Source organism: Hyla sarda, chromosome 4, assembly GCF_029499605.1.
Source record: "Hyla sarda isolate aHylSar1 chromosome 4, aHylSar1.hap1, whole genome shotgun sequence".
Lineage (NCBI taxonomy): Eukaryota > Metazoa > Chordata > Amphibia > Anura > Hylidae > Hyla > Hyla sarda.
Genome location: NC_079192.1, coordinates 267,803,783 through 267,819,979, shown reverse-complemented (window position 1 = coordinate 267,819,979; position 16,197 = coordinate 267,803,783). Strand labels below are relative to the sequence as shown.

The 16,197-nt window shown below is 45.2% G+C and overlaps 1 protein-coding gene across 2 annotated transcripts in view; it reads left to right on the top strand.

Moving 5' to 3' along the window:
- LGR5 (leucine rich repeat containing G protein-coupled receptor 5) overlaps positions 1 to 16,197 on the top strand; it is a 175,779-nt gene that overhangs the window by 55,787 nt on the left and 103,795 nt on the right. For both annotated transcript variants that reach the window (XM_056574123.1, XM_056574124.1), the window contains exon 2: positions 15,545 to 15,616. In XM_056574123.1, coding sequence (XP_056430098.1) covers positions 15,545 to 15,616 — 72 coding nt within the window. The remainder of the gene's footprint in view (positions 1 to 15,544; positions 15,617 to 16,197) is intronic.

Below are 16,197 nucleotides of genomic sequence, written 5' to 3'. Positions count from 1 at the left end.
CTGTGGAAAATCTCCAACAAAGTATTGCACTTTTTGCAGCAGGCATTGACATAGTGCATAGCACATGTGCACTATAGGTTAATTCCTGTATATAAAATTTCAGCAGCTCAATTATGAGATTTGTTGTAATTTGGGGATTTACCATCCCCAAACCATGGTAGAAAATCTGCAGCATATCTGTTGAAAAAAATGTATATTCCCCTTTCCCAGCCTTCTGCTGATTTTATGGCAAGGCTTTCTTGTTTAACCCTTTCAGTCATATATCCAATCAACAGCCAGTCATAGGTTTTAGTAGTTACTACTCGACAAGTCTTTTCTGCAGTACAGTGCACTCACACCACGTTTTTGCAATACAGTTCCCGTTTACGATTTCAGCGTGAAAGCCATACGGAACCATATTGAAAACCGTATGCATTGACTCTCCATTGAAAACCGTATGCTAAACGATGCATCTGGTTTCATCCGTTTTGCGTCTTGTACCGTTTTGCGTCTTGTTTTTTTTTCCCGTACCCAAAACCGTAGCCTGAAATATGAAATATAAATTGTGGGATCATATAAGGTCAGAATTCAACTAATACATGATTGTAACCACAATTATAATGCCAACACTACTCGCAGTGAAATTAAATTATTCACTGTTTAATATGGTATATAATCATGCATTATGGGCCAATGACATGTGCTCTTATTGAGTGTATTGTTAATAAAGAGCATATGTCCATAAATATGAAATATAAATCATGCGAATAATTCAATAAGAGACATACATTATTTAGATCCCTATGAGTATATTCCTATCGTTGATCCAGCATACTTAACACTTAGTCCTTTTCTTAAAGAATTGAATAAAAATTTCTAAGTGTTGGCGCAGGTGTCGGTGCGCAGCGCGGCCTTGGTTAATCTGAGCCGAACACTGACACTCTAAATATTAGCGCAGGGGTCATCGCGCAGCACAGTCCGGATGAGTGCTCTGTCTGATTCTAAGTGTCGGCGCAGAGGTCCTCGCGCAGACACGTCACGGGATCAGACATGTCATAGGACAAGTCCTCCAATCTTAACTAACTTCCGCGCAGGTAATCCTGGATTCGCTAACATATTGGCGATGTCTATAGGCGCATTCCGATGTCAGTATCACTGATGGGATGTGGATTGGTCTGGACATTGTGGTAGCCTATTAGATGCCAGGAATCCTCCACTCCCCACAGGATGTTGTCTTGAAGGCTCGGCGTTTTTGCTCTTAGTGCCCGCTGTCATACAGTGATCTTTCCAGAACCCGATACGCATACTGCAGGTGCATAGGGGAATCATTTACAATAGATAGAGGGGCCAGTTTGGCATCATTCATATGTGGAACAATAATACCCACATGGAGTGAATAACACTGGAATGTTAATCGTTTTGTTTGGTGTGTTTAAATTGGATTTAATAAAGATTAAGTTAGTTATATGTGGGAAATAGGGTATCTTTGGATCACCTAGGTGATCTATAGGTTATAAATTGCGATTATACCCGCCATACATTGGTCCCTTGAGTATCAAAACCGTAGCCTACCACGGTTTTTGGTCCAGGTGAAAAACCGTATTAAACCGTATACAGTTTTTTTTCCACATGGGAGTCAATGGGAACCGTACAGAACTGTATGTGCGTACGGTTCCATCCGGTTTGCACCATATGTGTCACGCCGAGCGCTCTGGGTGCCGCTGCCTTCCCGGAGCGCTCACGGCGTTCCTCTGGCTGCAGCTCTCCGGTCGGCATTGCTGACCACGAGCGCTGCTCTCTGGTCCCCGGAGGGGACGCGATCCGAGGCACGGCTCGTGTCCGCCCTCGGATTGCGCCCCGTCTCTCTCACCTCTCGCTCCCGTCTGCTTCCTCCCGGCGCGCGCGGTCCCGCTCCCTAGGGCGTGCGCGCGCCGACTTGCTTAAATTTAAAGGGCCAGTGCACCACTAATTGGTGCCTGGCCCAATCACGCCCTAATGTATAAAAACCCACTTCCCCTTCCTCTCCTCGCCGGATCTTGTTGCCTTGTGCCCTGAGAAAGCGTTATACTGTGTCCCAAGCCTGTGTACCTAGACCTTCTGCTGTTGCCCCTGACTACGAACCTCGCTGCCTGCCCTGACCTTCTGCTATGTCTGACCTCGCCTCTGTCTAGTCCTTTTGTACCGCGCCAGTCTTAGCTGCCAGAGAGGTCGAGTCGCTACTGGGGAACACGACCTGGTAGTTACTGCCGCAGCAAGTCCATCCTGCTTTGCGGCGGGCTCTGGTGAACACCAGTAACTGCTTAGAACCGTTTCCCCAGTACGGCCCGCGTCATCGCCTCTCTGGTACAGGGGATCCACCTCCAGTGTCATCACCAGCCGCTAGCCCGGATCCTGACAATATGGTTTTTTACTTTGCACAGTTTTTTTTTTTCTTGAAATTTCAGTCAAACAAGTGAAACTTTATTCATAATGGAGTGAAAAGTTAAAAATGTATACTTTTTTTTTCTTAAAAAACTGATGCAACCAGACATCATTTTTCAAACTGTATACGGGTTATAGGGATTAAAATTTGTACACACATTTTGATACAGTTTAGTCCGGTTTTGAGGAATTCATTTTTCATCAAAAACCTAATACTGGAACTGTATTGCAAAAACGTGGGGTGAATGCAGCCGTAGACAGTACATAAACTAGGAAAGCCTAGGCATGGGAGCAGGAGAAATTGAGTATGCATTTTCTTCTCATTTGCTGTAGAAAAACCTACACCAAAATTATTACAATATGCAGCAGTTTTTCTGACGGATTTTTCCACAGCAAAAGGGACCTGTGTGGAAATACTCCTAAAGCTTTAGTTACAGAAAATGTTCAGCCTTGTAAGCTGCAGTTCTGCACATGTGAGTTACTGTGATATGGAAGAGTGATATGGATATGATATGGAAGAGTGCTTCCACTAAGTGATATCATTGGCAAAGAAGACATGATGAGAGCAAGAGAAACCAGCAGAATATATGGGGCATGGTTTGAGTGCCAAGCTTACATGTTTGAAACCAAAATGACTTCTCGATGAGTAGTAGTTTTGGTTTGGTTACAAATTAACTTTCCTTTGTTTGAGACTGGCTCTTTTCCCTTAGGAACATTACCTGGTCATATTACTTCTTCAGCAAAGTGTTACTAAAGGAGCATTTTTTTTTTCATTAGTTACCTATTAGATTTTATGATGCCTGCAGCTATCACCCTTGACACATTATGAGCATACACTACAAACATTTAATAAGGGAAGCAGTGCCGTTTAGGTAGCACGTTTTACTGAGGTTTATCACAATGGTTTGTGTGAGCCGTGAAGTTATTGCTTATGTTACAAGGCAGACCCTGTGGGAAACTTTCCAATAAATTGGGAAAGAACTACAAGCTATGTCCATGGAACCAAGTCAGGCCCAACTGTGTTCTGTAGACATGACTTGTGGTTTCCTCTGCCAGGAACTACTGTGCAGGAAGCGTTCTCCACAGCAATATCTCATTACATTGCTGTTTTATGGGTCATTTCATGCACTTAATGGAACCTAAACAAATCTGTAGGAAAGAGTGCAATGAATGTGGAAATGTATTTGATTTTACATTTCAGTTGTTTAGGACTTGTACTTGTGGGTCACTTTAGAAAGCAAACTCACACTGTGAAATGTGCATAATAATACCTAGAAACAACCAACAGATTAAAATGTAAATTAAAAGAATTGGCTTTTAACTTTATGCTCCTGACTGACTGTCACGATGCCGGCTGGCAGGTAGTGGACCCTCTGTGCCAGAGAGGGATTGGCGTGGACCGTGCTAGTGGACCGGTTCTAAGCCACTACTGGTTTTCACCAGAGCCCGCCGCAAAGCGGGATGGTCTTGCTGTGGCGGTAGTGACCAGGTCGTATCCACTAGCAACGGCTCACCTCTCTGGCTGCTGAAGATAGGCGCGGTACAAGGGAGTAGGCAGAAGCAAGGTCGGACGTAGCAGAAGGTCGGGGCAGGCAGCAAGGATCGTAGTCAGGGGCAACGGCAGAAGGTCTGGAAACACAGGCAAGGAACACAAAAGGAACGCTTTCACTGGCACTAAGGCAACAAGATCCGGCAAGGGAGTGCAAGGGAAGTGAGGTAATATAGGGAAGTGCACAGGTGAAAACCCTAATTGGAACCACTGCGCCAATCAGCGGCGCAGTGGCCCTTTAAATCGCAGAGACCCGGCGCGCGCGCGCCCTAGGGAGCGGGGCCGCGCGCGCCGGGACAGAACAGACGGGGAGCGAGTCAGGTAGGGGAGCCGGGGTGCGCATCGCGAGCGGGCGCTACCCGCATCGCGAATCGCATCCCGGCTGGCAGCAGGATCGCAGCGCCCCGGGTCAGAGGACGTGACCGGAGCGCTGCAGCGGAGGGAGTGAAGCGAGCGCTCCGGGGAGGAGCGGGGACCCGGAGCGCTCGGCGTAACAGTACCCCCCCCCTTGGGTCTCCCCCTCTTCTTGGAGCCTGAGAACCTGAGGAGCAGACTTTTGTCAAGGATGTTGTCCTCAGGTTCCCAGGATCTCTCTTCAGGACCACAACCCTCCCAGTCTACTAAAAAAAAATTTTTCCCTCTGACCTTTTTGGCAGCCAAAATTTCCTTGACCGAGAAGACGTCCGAGGAGCCGGAAACAGGAGTGGGAGGAACAGATTTGGGAGAAAAACGGTTGAGGATGAGTGGTTTGAGAAGAGAGACGTGAAAGGCATTAGGGATACGAAGAGAAGGAGGAAGAAGAAGTTTATAAGAGACAGGATTAATTTGACACAAAATTTTGAAAGGACCAAGATAGCGTGGTCCCAACTTGTAGCTAGGGACACGGAAGCGGACATATTTAGCGGAGAGCCATACCTTGTCTCCAGGGGAAAAAACGGGGGGAGCTCTTCTTTTCTTATCCGCGAACCTCTTCATGCGTGAAGAAGCCTGTAAGAGAGAATTTTGGGTCTCTCTCCATATAATGGAAAGGTCACGAGAAATTTCATCCACAGCGGGCAGACCAGAGGGCAAGGGGGTAGGGAGGGGGGGAAGAGGGTGACGGCCGTACACCACGAAAAATGGGGATTTGGAGGAAGATTCAGAGACCCTGAAGTTATACGAGAATTCGGCCCATGGAAGGAGATCTGCCCAGTCATCCTGGCGGGAGGAAACAAAATGTCGCAAATAATCACCCAGGATCTGGTTAATTCTTTCTACTTGTCCATTGGACTGGGGATGATATGCAGAGGAAAAATTTAATTTAATCTTGAGTTGTTTACAGAGAGCTCTCCAGAATTTAGACACGAATTGGACCCCTCTATCCGAGACAATCTGCGTAGGCAACCCGTGAAGACGAAAAATGTGTACAAAAAATTGTTTAGCCAACTGAGGCGCAGAAGGAAGACCAGGAAGAGGGATGAAATGTGCCATTTTGGAGAATCGATCAACGACCACCCAAATAACGGTGTTGCCACGGGAAGGGGGTAAATCAGTAATAAAATCCATACCAATCAGAGACCAAGGCTGTTCGGGGACAGGCAGAGGATGAAGAAAACCAGCGGGCTTCTGGCGAGGAGTCTTATCCCGGGCACAGATAGTGCAGGCTCGCACAAAGTCCCCAACATCCGTCTCCAGAGTCGGCCACCAATAGAAGCGGGAGATGAGTTGCACAGATTTCTTGATGCCCGCATGACCTGCGAGATGGGAGGAGTGACCCCATTTGAGGATTCCGAGGCGTTGGCGTGGAGAAACAAAGGTCTTTCCTGGAGGAGTCTGCCTGATGGAGGCAGGAGAAGTGGAGATCAGGCAGTCAGGTGGAATGATGTGTTGCGGAGGGAGATCAACTTCTGAGGCATCCGAGGAACGAGAGAGAGCATCGGCCCTAATGTTCTTATCGGCAGGACGAAAGTGAATCTCAAAATTAAATCGGGCAAAGAACAGAGACCACCGGGCCTGGCGAGGATTCAGCCGTTGGGCCGACTGGAGGTAGGAGAGGTTCTTGTGGTCGGTGTAGATAATAACAGGAAATCTTGATCCCTCCAGCAGATGCCTCCATTCCTCAAGTGCTAATTTAATGGCTAGAAGCTCTCGATCCCCGATGGAGTAGTTCCTCTCCGCTGGAGAGAAGGTCCTAGAGAAAAAACCACAAGTGACAGCATGCCCGGAAGAATTTTTTTGTAGAAGAACAGCTCCAGCTCCTACTGAGGAGGCATCAACCTCCAATAGGAAGGGTTTGGAAGGGTCAGGTCTGGAGAGCACGGGAGCCGAAGAAAAGGCAGACTTGAGTCGTTTAAAGGAGTCTTCTGCTTGAGGAGGCCAGGACTTGGGATCAGCATTTTTTTTGGTTAAAGCCACGATAGGAGCCACAATGGTAGAAAAATGTGGAATAAATTGCCTGTAATAATTGGCGAACCCCAAAAAGCGTTGGATAGCACGGAGTCCGGAGGGGCGTGGCCAATTTAAGACGGCAGAGAGTTTGTCTGGATCCATCTGTAGTCCCTGGTCAGAGACCAAATATCCTAGAAAAGGAAGAGATTGGCATTCAAACAGACATTTCTCAATTTTGGCATAGAGTTGGTTGTCACGAAGTCTCTGAAGAACCATACGGACATGCTGGCGGTGTTCTTCTAGATTGGCAGAAAAAATTAGGATATCGTCCAGATATACCACAACACAGGAGTATAACAGATCACGAAAAATTTCATTGACAAAGTCTTGGAAGACGGCAGGGGCATTGCACAGTCCAAAGGGCATGACCAGATACTCAAAGTGTCCATCTCTGGTGTTAAATGCCGTTTTCCACTCGTCCCCCTCTCTGATGCGGATGAGGTTATAGGCGCCTCTTAAGTCCAATTTAGTGAAGATGTGGGCACCTTGGAGGCGATCAAAGAGTTCAGAGATGAGGGGTAAGGGGTAGCGGTTCTTAACCGTGATTTTATTAAGACCGCGGTAGTCAATGCAAGGACGTAGGGAGCCATCTTTTTTGGACACAAAGAAAAATCCGGCTCCGGCAGGAGAGGAGGATTTACGGATAAAGCCCTTTTTTAGATTCTCCTGGACGTATTCGGACATGGCAAGAGTCTCTGGGGCAGAGAGAGGATAAATTCTGCCCCGGGGTGGAGTAGTACCCGGGAGGAGGTCGATAGGGCAATCATAAGGCCTGTGAGGAGGTAGAGTCTCAGCTTGTTTTTTGCAGAAAACATCCGCGAAGTCCATATAGGCCTTAGGGAGACCGGTTACTGGAGGAACCACAGAGTTACGGCAAGGGTTACTGGGAACCGGTTTTAGACAGTTCTTGGAACAAGAGGACCCCCAACTCTTGATCTCCCCAGTGGACCAATCCAGGGTTGGGGAATGAAGTTGAAGCCAGGGAAGTCCAAGGAGAATCTCCGAGGTGCAATTGGGGAGGACCAAAAGTTCAATCCTCTCATGATGAGATCCGATGCTCATAAGAAGGGGCTCCGTGCGGAAACGTATGGTACAGTCCAATCTTTCATTATTTACACAATTGATGTAGAGGGGTCTGGCGAGACTGGTCACTGGGATGTTGAACCTGTTGACGAGAGAGGCCAAAATAAAATTTCCTGCAGATCCAGAGTCCAAGAAGGCCACTGTAGAGAAGGAGACGGCAGAGGCAGACATCCGCACAGGCACAGTAAGACGTGGAGAAGCAGAGTAGACATCAAGGACTGTCTCACCTTTGTGCGGAGTCAGCGTACGTCTTTCCAGGCGGGGAGGACGGATAGGACAATCCCTCAGGAAGTGTTCGGTACTAGCACAGTACAGGCAGAGGTTCTCCATACGGCGTCGTGTCCTCTCTTGAGGTGTCAGGCGAGACCGGTCGACCTGCATAGCCTCCACGGCGGGAGGCACAGGAACAGATTGCAGGGGACCAGAGGAGAGAGGAGCCGAGGAGACGAAACGCCTCGTGCGAACAGAGTCCATATCTTGGCGGAGTTCCTGACGCCTTTCAGAAAAACGCATGTCAATGCGAGTGGCTAGGTGAATAAGTTCATGTAGATTAGCAGGAATTTCTCGTGCGGCCAGAACATCTTTAATGTTGCTGGATAGGCCTTTTTTGAAGGTCGCGCAGAGGGCCTCATTATTCCAGGACAATTCTGAAGCAAGTGTACGGAATTGTACGGCATACTCGCCAACGGAAGAATTACCCTGGACCAGGTTCAACAGGGCAGTCTCAGCAGAAGAGGCTCGGGCAGGTTCCTCAAAGACACTTCGGATTTCCGAGAAGAAGGAGTGTACAGAGGCAGTGACGGGGTCATTGCGGTCCCAGAGCGGTGTGGCCCATGACAGGGCTTTTCCGGACAGAAGACTGACTACGAAAGCCACCTTAGACCTTTCAGTGGGAAACAGGTCCGACATCATCTCCAGATGCAGGGAACATTGGGAAAGAAAGCCACGGCAAAACTTAGAGTCCCCATCAAATTTATCCGGCAAGGATAAGCGTATCCCAGGAGCGGCCACTCGCTGCGGAGGAGGTGCAGGAGCTGGCGGAGGAGATGACTGCTGAAGCTGTGGTAGCAACTGTTGTAGCATAACGGTCAGTTGAGACAGCTGTTGGCCTTGTTGCGCTATCTGTTGTGACTGCTGGGCGACCACCGTGGTGAGGTCAGCGACAACTGGCAGAGGAACTTCAGCGGGATCCATGGCCGGATCTACTGTCACGATGCCGGCTGGCAGGTAGTGGACCCTCTGTGCCAGAGAGGGATTGGCGTGGACCGTGCTAGTGGACCGGTTCTAAGCCACTACTGGTTTTCACCAGAGCCCGCCGCAAAGCGGGATGGTCTTGCTGCGGCGGTAGTGACCAGGTCGTATCCACTAGCAACGGCTCACCTCTCTGGCTGCTGAAGATAGGCGCGGTACAAGGGAGTAGGCAGAAGCAAGGTCGGACGTAGCAGAAGGTCGGGGCAGGCAGCAAGGATCGTAGTCAGGGGCAACGGCAGAAGGTCTGGAAACACAGGCAAGGAACACACAAGGAACGCTTTCACTGGCACTAAGGCAACAAGATCCGGCAAGGGAGTGCAAGGGAAGTGAGGTAATATAGGGAAGTGCACAGGTGAAAACCCTAATTGGAACCACTGCGCCAATCAGCGGCGCAGTGGCCCTTTAAATCGCAGAGACCCGGCGCGCGCGCGCCCTAGGGAGCGGGGCCGCGCGCGCCGGGACAGAACAGACGGGGAGCGAGTCAGGTAGGGGAGCCGGGGTGCGCATCGCGAGCGGGCGCTACCCGCATCGCGAATCGCATCCCGGCTGGCAGCAGGATCGCAGCGCCCCGGGTCAGAGGACGTGACCGGAGCGCTGCAGCGGAGGGAGTGAAGCGAGCGCTCCGGGGAGGAGCGGGGACCCGGAGCGCTCGGCGTAACACTGACATTGGACAAAGATATAACGTTTTAGAAATAAAGATTGAATTTCCTCCTTGGTTAATGTCACTCTTATTATCATATAACTTAGGAAAGTCACAGTGATGCCATGATGTGTGAACATGCCCTAAGGCTTTGCAGAGTCATATGTTGCAAAGTTCCTTGTTTTTTCACTGAAGGCAGTACTGTATGACCATGGCCATATGTCTGACTTCCATTGCTGTAGTATGGATTTTAGAACAATCAGGTGCTTCCCTGGATAGGTGTTTTCTGGTACATTCCATCCATCATCGACTGTGATGGATGGAATAAAGCCATCAGCACCCGCTGTGCTATTTAGCACTACCACTCAGCTGATGGGACTCCCCTCCAGTCTATCTAGTACCATTATTCTAACATTGGGATTCCCCTGATCACAGCTTATCCATATGGGTATCTGATATCTGTCGCGGTGTAATATCCATTTTCAAGTGGTGGTCATTCAGACACCAGGGTCCTATGTTTTGCTCACATGGTTACAAAACTTTAAGATGCACTGTTCACACCCTGTATATATAATTAAGACCGTATGCTATATCCACAAGGTGGAGGTGTGATACCAAGTGTCCTGATCATTGTGAGCCTCTATGAAACAAATTAATTCTGTTGGACAAAGATTATGAACTTTAACTGTTTGTTTGCAGTATTTATTTGCAACCTTATAAAGGTCCATACATGGACAAGAATTACTAACCACAAATATCTGTTTGTCTATGGTTGACATTCCTCTTTGGACCCCCTACAACATTGTCTGTCTGACCACATCAGTCCACTGTTGACGATATTCATCGTCCACGACTGGGCACAAAGATACACCGACATAAATTTCAACAAATATCTATTAATATAACCTTTGGCGAGTAGTACCTCCATTGTCTATCCGGTCTATATTTATCTATATGTTCTTAACTGGACTAACTGTCAAGGCCCGTCTTTTTTGTTTATTGTCTCATTTGTATGTTTTAGTGTAAATCTTTTGTACTTTATTCTCTCCTCTACCCTTGATAAACCCTAAACCAACATTTGGGTAAAACGCATTGGAACAAGGAGCATGAGAAATTATTGTACTTTTGGACATCACATATTGAAGTATTATTTAGGTGGTCTCCACACCCCTTCCCATCCACACTTAAAGTCAGTTTTAGAGTTTTTTTTGGCTAGGAAGGTTATCTAGTGCTAGGTTAGGTTACTCACCTGTTACCCTTTCCCCCCTTCCTCTATTCTTGTGGCCCAGTTATATGTCTGTTCACATATTTTTTTCCTAACCTTGTGTCTATTTTTGTGCAATATGTGGTTGTTACATTGTAATCAATTTTATATGGATATCAGTAAGAGTTATATTTTATCATATATTTTTGTCTCTTTGTGGATGAATCACTGATTATTATCAATATCAATTCATTGTTGCCTCATTGGATGATTAGGCTGTTAGGCTGGGTTCACATATGTCCGGCGTCCGACATAGTTTCCCTCCGGCATGCACCGGAGGGAAACCGATGCTAGAACTGATCCCATTCCTTAGAATGGGACAGTTCAGTCATCGAGCTTCTCAATTTTGACACCAGATGGTTGGACACGCCAGACGGCATCGGACAAGGGAACTAAGCATTCTACATTCCCCTGTGTGGCATCCAGAAACACTGGAACCAGATGCCATGCAACTGATGACAGCTGATGCAAGTTGTCATCGGTTATGGCATCAGTTGCATCATGATCTAGCCTGAGTTCATCTATGCCGAACATATGTAAACCCAGCCTTATTAATGCTCACGTACTATGCTGCAATTTGTGGAAGAAGGAGCATTGACTACAGTGTCACAGCCACAATTTTACTTACAAAGCTTAGGTTACAAAGCGTCCACCTTTGCAGCCAGCACTGTCAAGAATAGTGGAGTATGGAAGAATAAAGCTGGGTCCTTCGTGCTGGTGGTTCCAAACAAAATCACAAGACACAGATAGCCAAGAAACACAGTCATTCCACTCTTTTGATCTTTTATATAAGCTCTTAGAGGGACATTTATCAATGTTTGCTTATATATTCTTTTTTTTTAGTAATTTTTTCCTTACTTTTTTTTTGCTTATGTGTGACTTATTTATCAACTGGTTTCAGCCTGTTGATAATTTTCTTTCACGTAAGCAATTTTTCCTTTTTTACTTTGGTAGTAGCTTTTTCTGCTCCATGTTTGAGCTGGAGTAAATTTAGTCAATTTTTAACCCTGTTGCGACTTTTTTTTTGCGCAGTTGCGACTGTCGCAGTTAATAAATACCTGACTACCCGTAGTCCATTTTAAAATTATTACTACGTAGTTAATCTTTGGAAAACTTGCTTTTCTCGCTTTCCAGTCAAAATGTCGCACGAAAAATCGCGTAGTCGCAGTTGCGACAATTTTGCGACAATTATTGTAAAGAAAACCTGACTAAACCCGTTGATAAATGTCCATATTAGTGAGCAAGGGGAGAAGAATATTCATACACATGGGGGGAGATTTATCAAAACCTGTCCAGAGGAAAAGTTGCTGAGTTGCCCATAGGAACCAATCAGATCGCTTCTTTCATTTCTGAGAAGGCCTCTGAAAAATAAAAGAAGCTTTCTGATTGGTTGCTATGGGCAACTCAACAACTTTTTCTCTGGACAGGTTTTGCTAAATCTCCCCCTTGGTCTATCTCAATTGAAGATATACCACGTGACTGGAAGATTCTGTTTAATCACTGAATCATCCAATCCATTAGCTGAAGAGAAGCTTAAAGCTTGAAGAGATCTTCACTATGCTTTACCAGTAGTTGCAGACTCTGATCTATGCAGCACTTTCTTATTCAAAGATCCAAAATGTGACGTTTTTTTGCTTGCAGCTTTCCAATGAAGACCTCTTAAAAGATAATGTCAAAAGACTGTAGAGGTGAAACTAGGATTACAGTTGGTTGTGTAACTTTAATACTTTTTAATACTTTTCAAATGCTTATAGCTGAGGCAGGATATCTTTGATTTTGAGGAATCACTACTTTGACCTGCCTCTTCTCAGCTGCACTTTTCTATTGGCCATATATTATTTATTCTAATGATCACGGGTGTAAATATATGTCCTGTGTGGAGGTACTTAACGCACCAGGACGTACATTTACATCCTGTACATGACCACGAGCATCAGAGCGTTGCTCGAGTCTGCACTTTAAATGGATGATCGGATCGCCTGAGGTGCTGCTACGGGGATCCGATCTTCTAAAATGGCGGACGGAGGTCCCCTCACCTGTCTCCTGGGGTCTCCTGCTCTGCTCTGAGATCGAGCACACAAGAGCAGAAGATCGCTGATAACACTGATCAGTGGTATGCCCTATGCATAGCACTGAACAGTATTAGCAATCAAATGATTGCTATAAATAGTCCCCTATGGGGACTATTAAAGTGTTAAAAAAAAAAAAAAGGTTAAAAAAAGTAAATAAAATGTGAAAAATCCCCTCTCCCAATAAAAACCCCCCAATAAGCATAAAAAAATAAGTTAATAAACATATTTGGTATCACCGTGTGTGTAAATGTCCGAACTATAAAAATATAGTGTTAATGATCCCGTACAGTGAACAGCGTAAATGTAAAAAAAAAAAAAAAAGTCCAAAACTGCTGCTTTTTTGTCACATCATATTCCAAAAAATGTATTAAAAAGTGTATTAAAAGTTTTATATACGCAAATGTGGTATCAATTAAAAGTACAGATCATGGCACAAAAAAATGAGCCTTCATACTGTCGCTTATACGTGAAAATGAAAAAGTTATAGGTCGTCAAAATGGAGGGATTTTAAACGTACTAACTTAGTTGGTTTGGGATTTTTTTTTATGTGGTACAATAATAGAAAAGTATGTAATCATAGGTATTATCTTAATCATATTGACCTACAGAATAAAGAAAACTGTAATTTTTACTGTAAAGTGTACAGTGTGAAAACTAATCTCTTTAAAATTTGCAAAATTGTTGTTTTCATTTAAATTTCCGGGGTTCGCCGTACATTTTATGGTAAAATAAGAGGTGTCATAACAAAGCACAATTGGTGACGCAAAAACAAGCCCTCATATGGGTCTGTTGATGGAAATATAAGAGTTAGTTTCAGTTTTCTTCTTTTGCCTACAAATCCCATAATTCCATTTTCTTCCCTCCCACACATCAGCCACCCCACCCATTGAAACATAAATGAGCTGCATTCATTCAAAAGACCTGTGGTTTTCAATCAGGGTGCCCACAGCTGTTGCATTAGTTGCAGATTGATCTCTCTCCCACCAAGCGATCCCTCCACCCATTGAAGCAGACAGGCCCCCTGTCATCAGCTGACTAGTGAGTCAGGTCTAGGCCGCACTGCAACCTGGGAAAAATCTGAGAGAACAGTCATTTTGTATGCTGTTAAAAAAAAATATTGGGGTGAAAATCACAGAAGAATTGTGAGAAAACCATCACACACAGGTACAGACACTATATTATGAACTACACTAACTTTACAGCCCCTGTAACATAGTCAAATAAAAAAAATTCTTGAATACCCCTTTAACGTCAAAATGGGTTTGGTCCTTAAAGGGGTACTCCAAAGGATAGGGGATAAGATGTCAGATCGCCGGGGTCCCGCTGCTGGGGACCCCCGGGATCTCCGCTGCGACACAGCGCTATCATTGCTGCACAGAGTGAGTTCGCTCTGTACGTAATGACGGGGGGTACAGGGGACGGAGCAGCGTGATGTCATGGCTCCCCCCCTCGTGACATCACATCCCGCCCCTTAATGCAAGTCTATGGCAGGGGGCGTGATGACCACCACGCCCCCTCCCATAGACTTGTATTGAGGGGGCGGGCCGTGACACGATGCTCCGGCCCCTGTATTACCCGCCATTACGTGTAGAGCGAACTCGCTCTGTGCAGTAATGATAGCGGGGTGCCGCAGCATAGATCCCGGGGGTCCCCAGCAGCGGGACCCCGGCGATCTGACATCTTATCCCCTATCCTTTGGATAGGGGATAAGATGTCTAGGGGCGGAGTACCCCTTTAAGAGGTTAAACTTCTTGTGAAAAGCTTGGACAACACACCAGGAAAGTACAATTTTTAATAACATTGATGCTTGAAAGAGACCTTGCTGTGGAGAATCATTATCCTATGCTTCTTATTTAAATGTTTATCAAGTAAGCTTTTTCTATCTGACTAATCTATTACTTAATATGTAACTTTCGTTTCCAATATCTAAAAATCTTTACGCAAATATTTGAAAATCTACGATTTACTCTTTACTGGCATCAGCATCTAAGGCCTCATTCATTCGGTTCTGTATTTTAGAGCCCTGGACAATCTATGTGCCAGTGTGTGTTGTCTCCGTAAGGCACTGCATTGTCCCCTACAAACAATGCCTTTAAGAGTTTGGCCATTACCAGTATCACAGAAGCATGACATTTGTATTTTCTGTGTGTGCTCATGCACACTCACAAGACGGAATGCGTTATTGCTTTATTGTTGTGCTGTGACATTACTGACTCATCCTAATGAAATGACATCTTTGTGTTCATTACATGGTGACATCCTTATGCGTATTTTAAGTTTTTCTGTGCTGTGAAGTCACCATTTGTATCATCATGTACGTTATCTCTGTGACATCACTATGCATTTTATTCTTGTGTTGTTACCTGTGGCATCTGTTTCTATAATTTATGCGCTGTACCCTCACTGTTACATACTGTGTGGAGTACGCTTATGCTACGGTATCATTGTCCATATTATTATCCTTTGACATCAGTGTTTGCATTAATCCTTTGATGTTAAATCTCTTTGCAGTGATATTGCTGTTTGCATTATTGTAACATCAATGGATGATACTTGTTTTAAACAGACGGACATCTATTACACAGTGCAGACTAAAATAAAAATATTTTTTCACATTCTGGATGGATAGCAGAGGTCCTAGCGGAGTGCAGCCCTATTCCAAATTGTGCTGTGGGGCCCCATTGTTACTTGTTGCTTTCCTAAAATAACTCTTTATAAAACAACACAAGAAGCACAGTACATTCCCTGTCATAACGTGCCCAAATACATCAAAACATTGCACAAGCTGTTCATCTTTCTCAATATAATGTTGCACTTTTAATCCATTACTGACCCGCTTTTCTCTTCTTTACCTGCAGTGATCTCAGTATGAACAACATAACCAAGCTGCCCTCTGGCACATTGCATACATTGCATTATCTGGAGGAACTGTAAGTATGTTTTCCAAACTTTCCCAGTGCTTTGGACCCATATTCTTCTATTTTCTGTGAGGATAGATCATTTCAGAGAATGTCAGCACTGACATGCTCCGCGGACACAATGGAAACATTTGTTCAACAAAAAACAAATCCTTGTGATTTGTAGAGAGGAAAACACACAGGGGACTATAGGTTTTTGCAAGCAGTGGCTAAATCATGCAAATATAAAGTTTAAAACCTAAGCTGGAGAGTTTCTTGGAAATACTTAAGCAGCAGGATATTAAAAATGTCAGGGCTTCTCATGTTTATTAAAATAGACAGTAAAGTTATAATGAAAAACGGTTGTTTGGGTTTGATTATGTCATGAACACTGAAATTCTAGTTTTATTACAGTATAGCTCAAACTAATTTCTTTTAATAAAGAATTTTCTCTCTATAAATGTGCCTTCAGGAGAGCCCCATGCTAATTTTATATAGATTCATTCCGTAGTCTTGTAACTAATTTTCAGGTTTGTTGCAGTGGGAAGTTGGGAACTATATAACATGTTCTCACTACTAGATGTCTAAAAGGGAGCTAAGACTACATTAGATTT